Here is a 13,287-nt window from a genome sequence, read left to right as displayed (position 1 = left end):
GCTTTCTAACCCCACAAGCTATTACTAGAGCTATTACCCATTACACCTAAAACACATGAGGGGAAACAACCAAGTCTACAAGTATTTTTCTTGTAACTACAAGCTCATCATTCCATCACTAACAAATAAATAATAAGTCAGTCAAGAAATATTAAAGGACTTCAAAAATTCTCTGTATGCATTATTCATTTTTGATACAGCTGTTATTTCATTGCGATTACTGTAAACGGCTACATGAAGCCTGCATGAACAACTCCACAATAGATATGATAAACCAGATTTACATGTTTTATGTTCCTATAACATAAATTCCTTGGATAATTTAACTATACAAAGCTGGAAAATTCTTTCAAGAGCATAGATGCACAGAACTACAGCTCCCCCAACAGCATGTTATAATACAGGCAGTACATACAGAAAATAGCTTTAATAGAGGGCTTGTTATTACTATGGCAACCACAGCAACTGGTCTCCAAAATGAATAATAGCTCTCTTAGACACTTCATTACATTTTTTTAAGCAAACACTGCCCTTTATCTTCTCAATGAAACAAAGAGTTATTCTGAATGCATGCAGAAAATAGGAAATAAAGTCCAAGCCAATGCTGCAAATACAAGTTAAGACCCTTTTCAGGACCTTTGTTAGAAAAAAGCAGGAAAGTACATCTCGTCTGCTATTCCACGTAGAAAGTCAGAGAAGCAGAAGTAGATGAGGTTGGTGTTCGAAGGTTGGAGAAAGCAAGTCAACAGAAGATTAGGAAAACTAAAGCAAAAGGAAGGTTAATAAAACCGCTAAGAAAGGATTGCAATAAGTGAAGCCAACGATGTAAATTATGAAATTAAGTAATAGAGAACATCTATGCTGGCAGAAGATTTTAAATGGCACTATAGCTTTTCATAGCTCTCCTGCAACATTCAATTTCTGTGCATCATCAACTGTTTTTATTTTTACGCTGAAGTCATTCAGTCTCTAACAAGCTTTCCAAGTGGAACTAAGGTATCTCTCTATACAGAAATAGAGAAAATACAAAATACCACTTACAGTACCAGTTAATTAAAGGAGACAATTTTCCCACTTATTTAGAAATAACAGACAGTATTTATTTCTCCTGTTTGGGGAGAAGATGGAAATTTGCAATCTGTTTGACCAATCAAAAGAAAGATCCAGTTTTAAAATGAACAGCCAAGTAATAACTATTTACTATTGCACAATGTCATCTATGTTCCATCCCCCCACAACTTTTCTTAAAAAAAAAAATATTCATACACATTTGGAACAAATAACCAAGGCATGAATTTACTTATTATAATATTAAAGCTTCATGTAATTAAGAAAAGACTCCTACAAAACAGACTTTAAAAAAACCACTATTGCAATATCTACCTACAAAAATGCAATCTGACACTGGTCCTTCATAGTGAAACTATAGTACAAGAAAGGCACAACTAAAATAATCAGGATTAATAGATACAAGTCTAGATTAGAGCCACAAAATTCATGCAATTATTCGCAAGAGCTAGTACTAGAGAGCTTCCTCCATTAAAAAAAAAAAAACCCAAACCAGTAAGTCTACCTACAATGTACATTCATTTACCACATAAGAAAAGAAAAGACTTAATTTCTTTTTATAATTTCCCTCAATATCTTTGGTTTAGGCAGAAAGCTGCTAATAAACTCCATGATGTACAGATTGAAGAGGACCCTGATCAGGCAAAGAATTTCACATGGAAAACACCTAACGAGCTACAGTTCTGTTCTTCGAATGCACACAGAGGAAGTGATCCAAGTTGAGTTTGGGAAAGTCAAATAAAAAAAGCTGGGAATCTTGCAAAAATGAATGAATTGACTTAGTCATCCAAAGTAGTTTACAGATTGCCTTTTAACTACTGAATTTGGCTCTTTCTATTCATACCAATATAGTGAGTTCCATGCCATATTCAGGCATCTGACATTTTAGTATTTCCTGCCTCTAAGGAGAGCTAATGTCTGCCAATCAACTCAAAGTGAGAAGAGTACTGGTAGCGCATTCCTCCTAAATGTTTCGTGGATTTGGAAAGACAGGAAACAAGCCTGAATTTCAGTTTGTGGTCAAGCACTAGGGAAGGTGGAGAAGCGCATCTTAGCTCGCAGTTCACAAAAAATGAAAAATTGCTAGTATGTACAATGAAAAATCCTTTTACTCTCATTTTAATTGTCAGCATTAACCAAGAACAAACACCTAGCTCTCAAAGAACCTCATCTATACCTAAAATGAAAATAACATTTCCAATACAATCATTGGAACAAAGACTCACAATTAAAACCAGTAAGAGCCACAACTTCTTTTAAACATTCAGGATAGGGTTTAGAAGTTTTATCCCTAATTTCCCACCTCTATTACATCAAATTCCTGTGAAAGCTGTGGGGTTAAACCACAACAAAGGCTAGCCCAAAACTTCTAATCCACATAAGGTTTTCTCAGTTAACTGCAAACATGCTTTACATCTTCAGAGTAGTTGCCCATTACTGCTAAAACACGTGAGGGCATATCTAACCAATAATCAGTATCAGGAAGGCAGCATCGCACAAGCATACACAATGAAATACGCTCCACTGCAATTACCTTCTCAGTCAACAACTGCTTTATATGTATCTTCCAGTTCTGGACTTCCTCCTAATGAAGCAACTAACTATGACTTAAGTTTCTATTTTTTTAACAGTGGAAGAGATGGTAACACGAATTATACTTCCTTGAGCCTTGGTAAACTGACTTACAAGCAGGATGTGCCACTCATTACAACACGTAAATTGTTAATCTTGACATTCAAAAGCTTCAGGGCCCATAGAAAGTTCAAAGTTCTCAACAGCCTTGTAGGTGACATTCCTAGTAAGTTCCTCCCCTGCTGTGTGGTCTGCAGAATGATGTGGGAAGCAGGCAAGGCTGCTCCCTCAGAGAGTCTGCGACTACCACAGAGAACACTGAACTTCTCACCCAAGTCTCTTTTACTACGATAATGCAGATTCCACATAGCGTCTGTGTAAGTTCAGTTTTCATGATGCTAACAGGAAAGAAAGGGAGACAGCACACCGAAAAAAAAAAAAAATAAAAAAAAGCACACAGAAAAACTACACCTTTCATTCTCCCAGCTCATTCAGAGTAAAATATCCCTCCAAATCATATTGTGCACCACATGGCTCAGGCTTAAAGATGATTTTTGAACATCTGATTACAAATCAATACAATGAGAGGTAGGTATATGATCTCCTAAGAACTCTGCTAGAACTTTAACTGACATGAAAAAACTTTTAATTAGTGAATTTTGCAATTTGTAGTAGAATGCTAATTCCCCTTTGTTTTTCAGTGATCAGTTAGTGATAACTACCAAGACAGTTTTGTGTGTACACAGGAATTTGGATGATAATTTGGGGTTTTTTTAGTTTGTTTGGTTTTTTTAAACAGTAATCCCTTCACATCAGGTGAACTTATGGTCCCACTGTAAAGCTCTACCTCCAAACCCATTTGGAAACAGAATTACTACATAACTCCACTCTTGCTGAAAGGAACCTATTGCCATGAGTATAACATGAGAGTTTTAAAGACTGCGCTGAGAGCACATTTCTTTTTGAGTGGTGTTCAGATCAACGGTTTTAACCTAGAATGCTCTCTGTGGACTTCAGCATAAAAAGAAACAGTTTTACTCACTATGCCATGATGCTGCAATTGATATTAACAAAAATCAGATAAGATATCCTTGATTTATAGGGAAGTATTTCCTGAAAGAAGTCCGGAACCTTGGAACTAGGGCTCTTTTCTATGGTCCACAAAGTCTCACCTCCGTTCGTTAATCAAGTCATACTTGAATACCAAAGCTTCTGACCAGAAAAAAAATGAAACAAAAACCACAAAGATTTAGGGTATAGGCTCCTCCTTCAGAGCTGAGAAAAGGGGAAGATTATTTTGTTCGTTAAGACGATCCGCAGCTGTTCAATCTTAGTCTTTGTGGGTTTTTTGGAATAAAAACTTAATTCAATGATAGGTGGTGTTTGGAACCTGAAAAAGGAAGGAGTTGCTTAAGTCAAAATTAACAAAACTTTGCTAAAAGAAAACAGTGCAAATCTACAGTTTTTCTACTTGAAGGCATTGATTCCAACAACAATTCCTCTCTACGGCCTTTGATACCGTCCTCCACAATGTTCTTGGCACTAAACTGGAGAGATATGGGTTTGATGGATGGACTGTTTAGTTGGATAAGGAATTGGCTGAATGGCCACATCCAAAGAGTTACAGTCAATGGCTCAGTTCTGAGTGGAAACCAGTAACGCGTGGTGTCCCTCAGTGGTCCATACTGGGATCAATACTATTTAATATCTTCAGCAATGACAGCAAGGTTGAGTGCACCCTCAGCAAGTTTGCAGACAACAACAAGCTGAGTGTTGCAGTTGATTTGCTGGAAGGGAGGGATGCCATTCAGAGGGACCTTAACAGGCTTGAGGAGTGGACCCAGGCAAACCTCATGAAGTTCAACAAGGCCAAGTGAAAGGTCCTGCACCTGGGCTGGGGCAATCACCAGTATCAGCACAGGTTAGGGGATGAGTGGACTGAGAGCAGTCCCAAATTACTAAATTAATTATTTTGAATGGTATTTTGAATACTAGAAAATAGGGGTATAAAAGAGGAGCTGGAAAACAAAACAAACAAAAAAAAACCAAAAAAACCCAAACATAAAACACTCAAAATCTGAGATCAGAGAAGGTAGAGAAAACAGAGAAAAAACCAAAAAATTTACTTTAAAAATTTAAAGACTGGTCCAAAATAGAGCAAACTAGTAAAAATGCCAACACTTACTATGTAATGCAGTGACTACTATATCAACAAAGTATCTAAAGAGAAATACATCCTCACAGAATCCTTTAGGTTGGAAAAGACCTTGAAGATCATCCAGTCCAACCATTAACATAACACTGACAGTTCCCAACTACACCATATCCCTCAGCGCTATGTCAACCTGCCTCTTAAACACCTCCAGGGATGGGGACTCCACCACCTCCCTGGGCAGCCCACTCCAACGCCCAACAACTCGTTCTGTAAAAAAATGCCTCCTAATATCCAGTCTAAACCTTCCCTGGTGCAATCTGAGGCCGTTACCTCCTGTCCTATCGCTTACTACTTGGTTAAAGAGACTCATCCCCAGCTCTCTGCAACCTCCTTTCAGGCAGCTGTAGAGGGCAATGAGGTCTCCCCTCAGCCTCCTCTTCTCCAGACTAAACAACCCCATCCGGAGACAAACTATGCAAAATACTCTCAAAATTGTTTCAAGAACCTATTATCACCTAGTTACAATGAAAACCAATAGGTTAATACCTTTAAATTGAAATATCCCACTAAAGAAGCAATCAGAATAAATGCTAATTATTACATGAAACCAGAAGTTACGGGACTAAGCATAGAAAATAGAAAGACAAAATACTAATCCTGCAAAAAGCAATTAATATAAGGAATCATTTACAGATACTTAGCACTGATTTCTTTCAGAAGATTTTCAATTAAAAAAAAGATGTTCAAAAGCCTACTGGTAGAGTACTGACTTCTTTTACTAGTCTTGTGTATTAGCTGAAAAGGCAAGCATGTTTCACAGCTAATAAGCTGACTAGAACAGAACAGGAATCAGAGAGAACATCTTTTGGTGATAATAGTTTGAAAAGACAGATATGACTAATGGCAAGTCACATAAAGTGAACATGTGTCCTAGTACTACTTCATGCTATATATCAACAAACTGTAAGAAGAATAAGCACAAAGTTAATCAACTACAGATAATTTAAAACTGCAGGGGGCAATAAAATTCTAAATGACATGGATGGACTAGGAGCATAGAGATAAATCACTATGCAGTTAAATTAATGAAGCTGGGAAGAAAATGAATAAGTTCATTTCAATTAATGCTTTTTATAAAGTTATTGAAATGTTTTAGTAACATCAGTTTGACAAACAGTTTTAAAGAAAATAATAGATTGCTGTTACAGACTATTATATTTATCAACCATAAAAGCTCATTACTATATTTAATCAAGTTGAATATACACCTAGAATGTATAAAAAAAAACTGTAAGCACAAGTAGGAAATTCCTACTTTTCAAGTTGCTGCAAAAATACAGATGACCACTATGATGTGAAAAAGACATAGCTATTAAGTTTTCTTTCCAAATTTAATTTCTGGAAAGCCACCCTAGAAATCTTTTCTTATAGCACACAGAGGCAACCCGCTATTGTTACGAGATAATCTGAGATTACACCATATGTAGTGCTTGTACAATTACAGAATTAATTTTTGCCATCAGATTAATCAAAGGCTTAGTTATTCTTTATATGTTCTGTAAGTCTTTACAGGGAAGTGCTCCAGCCACACCACCCAAGACACAGAAGGCAAAAGAAAGAACTGGAAGAATGAAGAACTGCCCACTGTAGGAAAAGATCAAGTTTGATACCATCTAAGGAACCTAAAGATGCACAAGTCCATGGGACCAGATGAGACACATCCATGGGTCCTGAGGGAACTGGTGGATGAAGTGGCTAAGCCACCACCCATCATATCTGAGAAGTCGTGGCAGCCCAGTGAAGTTCCTGTTGACTGGAAAAAGGGCAACATAATCCCTATTTCCAAAAAGGGAAAAAAGGAAGACCTGGGAACTACAGGCCAATCACTCTCACCTCTGTGCCTAGCAAGATCATGGAGCAGATCCTCCTGGAAACTATGCTAGAGCACATGAAAAATAAGGAGGTGACTGGTGACAGCCAGCATGGCTTCACTAAGGGCAAATTGTGCCTGACAAATTTGGTGGCCTTCTACAACAGGGTTACAGCATTGGAGGATAAGGGAAGAGAAACTGACATCATGTAGCTGGACTTGTGCAAAGCATTTGACACAGTCCTGCATGACATCATTGTCTCCAAATTGAAAAGACATGAATTTGATGGAGGGACCACTCGGTAGATAAGGAATTGGCTGGATGGTCACACTCAAAGAGTTGTGGTCAACGGCTCAATGTCCAAGTGGAGACCAGTGATGAGTGACATTCCTCAGGGGTCGGTACTAGGACCAGCGCTATTTAGCATCTTTGTCAACAACATGGACAGTGGGATTGAGTGCACCCTCAGCAAGTTTGCTGATGACACCAAGCTGTGTGGTGCAGTCAACACGCTGAAGGGAAGGGATGTGCCATCCAGAGGGACCTGGACAGGCTGGAGAGGTGGGCCTGTGCAAACCTCATGAAGTTCAACAAGGCCAAGGGCAAGGTCCTGCACATGGGTCAGGGCAATCCCAAGCACAAATACAGGCTGGGCAATGAGTGGATTGAGAGCAGCCCTGCAGAGAAGCACTTATGTATATTAGTGGATGGAAAACTGAGCATGACCCATCAATGTGCTCTCGCAGCCCAGAAAGCCAACGGTATCCTTGGCTGCATCAAGAGAAGTGTGGCCAGCAGGTCAAGGGAGGTGAATCTCCTCCTCAAGACCCCACCGGGAGTGCTGCATTCAGCTTTGAGGTCCCCAACATAAGAAGGACATGGAACTGCTCGAGCAGGTCCAGAGGAAGGCCATGAAGATTATCATTCTGTGATACCACAAAGGGAGCTGCTGGAGCACCTCCTCTACGAGGACCAGCTAAGAGAGTTGGGGTTGTTCAGCCTAAAGAAGAGAAGCCTCCAGGTAGACCTTACAGCAGTCTTCCAGTACTTAAAGCAGGCCTACAGGAAAGATGGGGAGGGGGACTCTTCATCAGGTAGTGTAGGGATAGGACAAGGGGTAATGGTTTTAAAGTGAAAGAGGGTAGATTTCGATTGGGTATTAGGAAGAAATTCTTTACCATGAAGGTGGTGAGACACTGGAACAGGTTGCCCAGAGAAGATGTGGATGCCCCCTCCCTGGCAGTGTTCAAGGTCAGGTTAGACGGGGCTTTGAACAACCTGCTCTAGGGCAAGTTGTCCCTGTTATTTTGTTCAACTTGGAATATGTTGTGACTAAGTAGAAAGAAAAAGTCACCTTAACACACAGAACAACTTTACATCTTAAGAAATGAGTTGCTTTGACTTTGAAAAATTTGATATGTTTGCTATGTTGCATAACAGCAGCATTACAACGTTTTGAAGCTTTATTACATCAAGAGAACACAGTACACCAAGCTTACTGTTGGTTGGTTGTTTTAAACATGTCTCTGACATTCAATTACATACTCATTAGCTATATGTGTGTAAAAAAAGAAAATTAGTTGATTTGAAGATAAAAAGGGAGTTAAGGAAGTGCTTTAATAGGTTATTCTTTAAATTGATATTACAAAACCCATCATACATCTGCTATGCCATGGTTATGAGATAACCTGTTTGTTGATATAAGTCAGTCTGATTTTATCAACATAGTTTGCTTACATTGTGTTTGCACAGTAAACAGCTCCCTAACACATTGTACAAGACTACTTAAAAACACAAATCTAACAAATTTAGTAGAATTAAACTTAAATTGGAAACCTGATAGCAATAGCACTACTGTCGCTCTTAAATATGTAAGCAGTGGTCTGTTCAAGGAAAGAGGAATTTCTTCTCAGAGACACTCCCCCTAGGCTTCTTTGTTAAAGCCCCATCCCTCCCTCCTCTTAAAGCAACCAGTTATTTGCAAAAGATTCTGCAAACACAGAGCCCATCTTCATTCAGTAATGCAAGGTCTATTACAAGGAAAGACAAGGCCTGAAACAAAATAAATCTACATCAAATTGACTGCAAGGCAAGCATAAGCAGGGGTTGATTGCACAAAACAACTAGTGCAAATTGTTCTCTCTGAATAACCTGGCATGCAGTACCAGGAGTGGGAGACTATGCAGACACATAGGCCTTACAGTCTACACTGCAGCTGTACTGCCGTCTCCAGTCCTATTCCTCTTCCTGAATTTGCACCCAGTATACCTCAATAAAATCTAATTGACAGGGGTCAGTCCTCAAGTTCCTCTTGAACCAAAACTGCTTCTTAAAACTGGCTCTTTCTACCAGCTCACGCTTCTTGTCATAACATGCTTCAGTTTATTTAGCAGCTTTCATTCTATGATTTTAACTTTATGAGATTATCTCCCCATTAGTTGCATTATATTACTACTGGAAGGTATATTGTCAGGGCTCTTGAATACCTCTCTCCTGAAGCACAAATCATATACCCAGAAGTAACATTTCTATAGAAACTAGCTTTTTCCATATAGTTAACTACTCTTGACACCCAATTCACATTATACTTTCCCCATTTATATTAGAGGTAATAACAGCATAGTAATAGTCAAATAAAAAGTGCCAAATGGACATAAGACATATTATTTGCATCTGTTTATCACGCAAATAACAAAAATGCCTGCAGGGCAAAGAAGTATGTTAGGAGGGCTTAAGGGAAGACTCGGAACAACTACAAGGGCAATTATAAATTACAAGAGTGAGTTTATTAGTTCAACTCTACAAAATACTAAAAATGAGTTAAGGGCACTTTTGAGCCATGGAAATAGGCTCTTTATTCATACATTAGCGTTAAGTAATCTAAAAAAATTAATTCTTTTATATTTTGAGAATTCTGGGGTGGATTTTTTTTCTTCCTTTCCTAGTTCATGTTCTGAGATTGTGCCTCACTAATACCTGTTCGTGTATGTAAGCATCTGCTGGATAAAACTTTACACAGAAACTTTGAGAATGACTCTGTCATCATATATTTATGTAATATTTACCAGTGGATTCATATCCTAATTGCAGTCTGTATCTCGTATATTATTTTGCTCAGCATATAATTTGATGCTGTGGATAGAACCTACCTATTTCCATAACTTCACAATATCCAACCTATGGACCAACGCAACTCCAAAATCTACTACTGGACTTCAATGGCTAAAATAATCTTCACTTCCAAATTTATATGCATAACCCATCTTTTTGAGAATTTTCTTGTGAAAGAACACGCTCTTTCACAACCTCTAGCTGACGTACAAGACTAACATTGCATTTTACACTGTCTTTATGGGATAATGATTATTCAAGCGTGACTGAAACAATTTCAAGGTTATTTGTATTACTTTGTGTTCTTTGCCCATGTTCATTTCTCACATTATGATAAGAGAAAAGCCTCGAGTTGAGTATGTGCATGACATTGTTTCAGTTCCACAGATTAACTTATTTTTATATTGCTTTGAAAGGATTTGTCACATAGTCTTTCAACAATATGCAAAACTATATCAAGAAAACAAAGTTAACAGTAACCTTCTGCTACTACTACTTCGAAGCAAAACCAACATTACTACATGCAGAAATGAACAGAAACACTTGCTAAAATGTCTGCAAGACAACTACTCACTATTTCAGTTCATGACCAACAGAACACAACTATCTGTGGATCTAACACAAAACAAAGACCGACACATACCACAACATCATACACACACACACACACACAGAGAATGAGCCAGCTGCAACAGAAAAGCTACCTTTTTCTTCATTACTCACTACAAATCTTAGCTTGGAGCCTGTTACCTAGTTCTACCTTAGTCCATTTTCAATATTACTCTGAAGAAAAAAAACATATCCCAAACCACCACAGTATGGTCATATATATGTTTGCATATGTATATATGCATACACACACTTTTCCTAATATATACATGTGATGTAGTCCAAGGACTACCATCACATATGATCTACTAGTAATAGCTTCACGATCATCAAGAGTTTGCGTGTAATCAATAAAGAGTTCATTTCTTTCACCAAGAAAAATCATGTATTATTTATAGATACGTTAGGAAATGCTACTGGATCTATCCCAGACACAGAAGTCAAAATATTTATATTTAAAAAAAAAAAATCAAAACTGGACTTAAAATTCTAATTCACACAACTTCAAATTTTGTACTCATTACAGTTTGTACAGCAAGAGAAAGAACAAACTTCCTATAAACAGACACAGAAAAGGCATTACTTAGTGTTATCTACACGAAAGAATATTGAGAGCTTATTAGATATTTTTCACATTTTGATAATATCAAGAGCAACATACTCAAATTTCATATTCCTATGTACATTTATGTGTGAGATTTAGAAAGTTCAATAGGGAAAAAACAAACCCAGTTTGTTTAAAGGACATGAACTTAACTCTCACCACAATCAGGGTGACTGCACTCCTAATAAAAGTGGAAGTTTTCTTTCACTCCCTTCCAAAATATTTTATTTTAATCACTAAATTCAATTTACTGGAAAAATATTTCCATCTAGTTAGACAGCAAAAGTGAAATAGATAGGTTTAAATTAAACTTTGTCTTCCCTTTGACTTCGTAATGTTATATAACAAGGATTTCTACCATTAAAACATTCTTAAGAGTTTTCAGATCAGTCATAATCACATAGCTCATAACATCTGTTAGATCAAAGGAAGAAAAAGTGATATTTGATTTTTTTATAAGCTTGAAAATGATAATATGTAATCTGTTTTAACACCTCAGTTTATTCACAGCTGCATTTTACAACAATGTCCTATAACTCACTGAAGTGTTAAGTCTCATCTTGTTAGTACTGTTTCTATAGTTCTACTTTACTAGCATCAATCTCACAGTAAGACACATCACAGAAAGAAAAAAAAAAAAAAAAGAAAAAAGCCAAAACTTTTACTACATTATATTGAAAAAGTCTCATAACAACTACAGGGCAGGAAAGCATGAATTCAAGAACTGCAAACATGCAGTTTCTACTTCCTTCCAGAAAAATTTCCTGTAGATTATCTTCCAGTATGGTCTAACTCAAAGCCATTTTCTTTAAACTATTTTGATGTAAACTCCTACTTCTAAGCGATCAGCCAAGTTCTCCAAATGCAGTGTACTATATCTACTTGCTCCAGATTTTCACTTGGGATACAAAGCCATTTGATTCTGTGATACCCTCTCAGCGCTCGTATTTACTATTCAGCTGTTAAAATCCAGTGCACAAAGGGAACAGTCAAGTTATCTGACAAAACATTTGTTTTCACATTAACATGTTGTCAGCATTCACAGATGAGACACGGAACTACTGTAACAGTCTGTGAACATGAAGAATGCTCACTGAGTAGGCAAGCAATAATACTTCCACACCGCATCATTTTTCACATTCATATTTCTAAGCATGAGAATCATTCTTATACTGCATGCTGTTCCATTATCAGGCATTAACACTAAACATAGCTAATTATATTTTGTTTTTTCTCCAGAGGTTAGTCCCATAGGAAGAAATCATGTGAGAAAGAAAAGAACAAGAAGCCATCTAACACCCTATGTATTAGTAGGATGTATGCAAATTGCATATTACAAGCATGAATACTACAAGCATCCAATTTTATTCTGTCCCCCTTTTCCAAGGTCAGTTCCAAATATTGAAACGATTAGATCCTAACCAAACCATCAGGCAGAACAGTATATCAAACAGGAAAATTTTACACTTAAAGGATAATTTAGATGTAATTCAAAGCTCCTATAAGAAATACTCACCAAGATCTGTATTGGGGCCAGCCAATAGCTGCTTGAATTTGTCTAACCGGGATGCTTCTCTTTCAGTTAACGCAGGAGTAACTGAGGTATTACAGTCTCCCATTCCACTCACCAAGGGAGGTGTGGAAGTTTGTGGAAGGGACTGTGATCTCTGCATGGAAGAACTTTCACTAGCATTATCTGAAGGGAAAAAGAAGCATAACAGCCTCAGCTAGTGACAAGGCTACCAACAACTTGAATTTAATTTGTAAATTTAAAATGAAATTATGTTTTGAAGTAATGTAACCTCAAGTATAGCACAAGTTTGGACTTCAAATGACTTAGATTTAACAGGAGGAGCATTCCTCTTCCAAGCAGTGTTCCACAATTAAAAACACATCCATTAGAGATCGTACTAACAGCAAGGCTAACTGATTTCTAAAATCTCTGTGCTACTGAAAGTTGTTTCTATCCCCCTCACTGTTCTAAAAAAGAAATCATTGCAATTGGTTAAAGTTTTATGTATAAACACAGACCAGATCACAAGGATGAACTTTTCAGTCTACATGCATGGTTTTTCAATATACTTTATACAGTAGCATTTTAGTAACAATTTTTCACAATAGTAGGAATATTAATTGCATACATCCTGGTGCAGTTAACTGTTAAAATACATTCAATATTGCAACTTCCTCCCAAAACAGAGGATGTATTAAGGCTGAAAACAAAAAAGTTTAATTATTCTTCCCTCACCCGTGTATTTCTCACACACATGCTTTACAGTTTAGTATAGCATGCAGTA

At 37.3% G+C, this 13,287-nt stretch overlaps 1 protein-coding gene across 4 annotated transcripts in view; it reads right to left on the bottom strand.

Annotated features, from left to right (window-relative positions):
- Window positions 1–13,287, bottom strand: part of TBC1D22A (TBC1 domain family member 22A) — a 199,412-nt gene that overhangs the window by 180,944 nt on the left and 5,181 nt on the right. For all 4 annotated transcript variants that reach the window (XM_074870048.1, XM_074870049.1, XM_074870050.1 and 1 more), the window contains exon 4: window positions 12,507–12,686. In XM_074870048.1, coding sequence (XP_074726149.1) covers window positions 12,507–12,686 — 180 coding nt within the window. The remainder of the gene's footprint in view (window positions 1–12,506; window positions 12,687–13,287) is intronic.

This window comes from Strix uralensis, chromosome 5, assembly GCF_047716275.1.
Source record: "Strix uralensis isolate ZFMK-TIS-50842 chromosome 5, bStrUra1, whole genome shotgun sequence".
In the NCBI taxonomy this organism is placed as follows: Eukaryota; Metazoa; Chordata; class Aves; order Strigiformes; family Strigidae; genus Strix; species Strix uralensis.
This window is presented reverse-complemented; position numbering and strand designations above follow the sequence as displayed.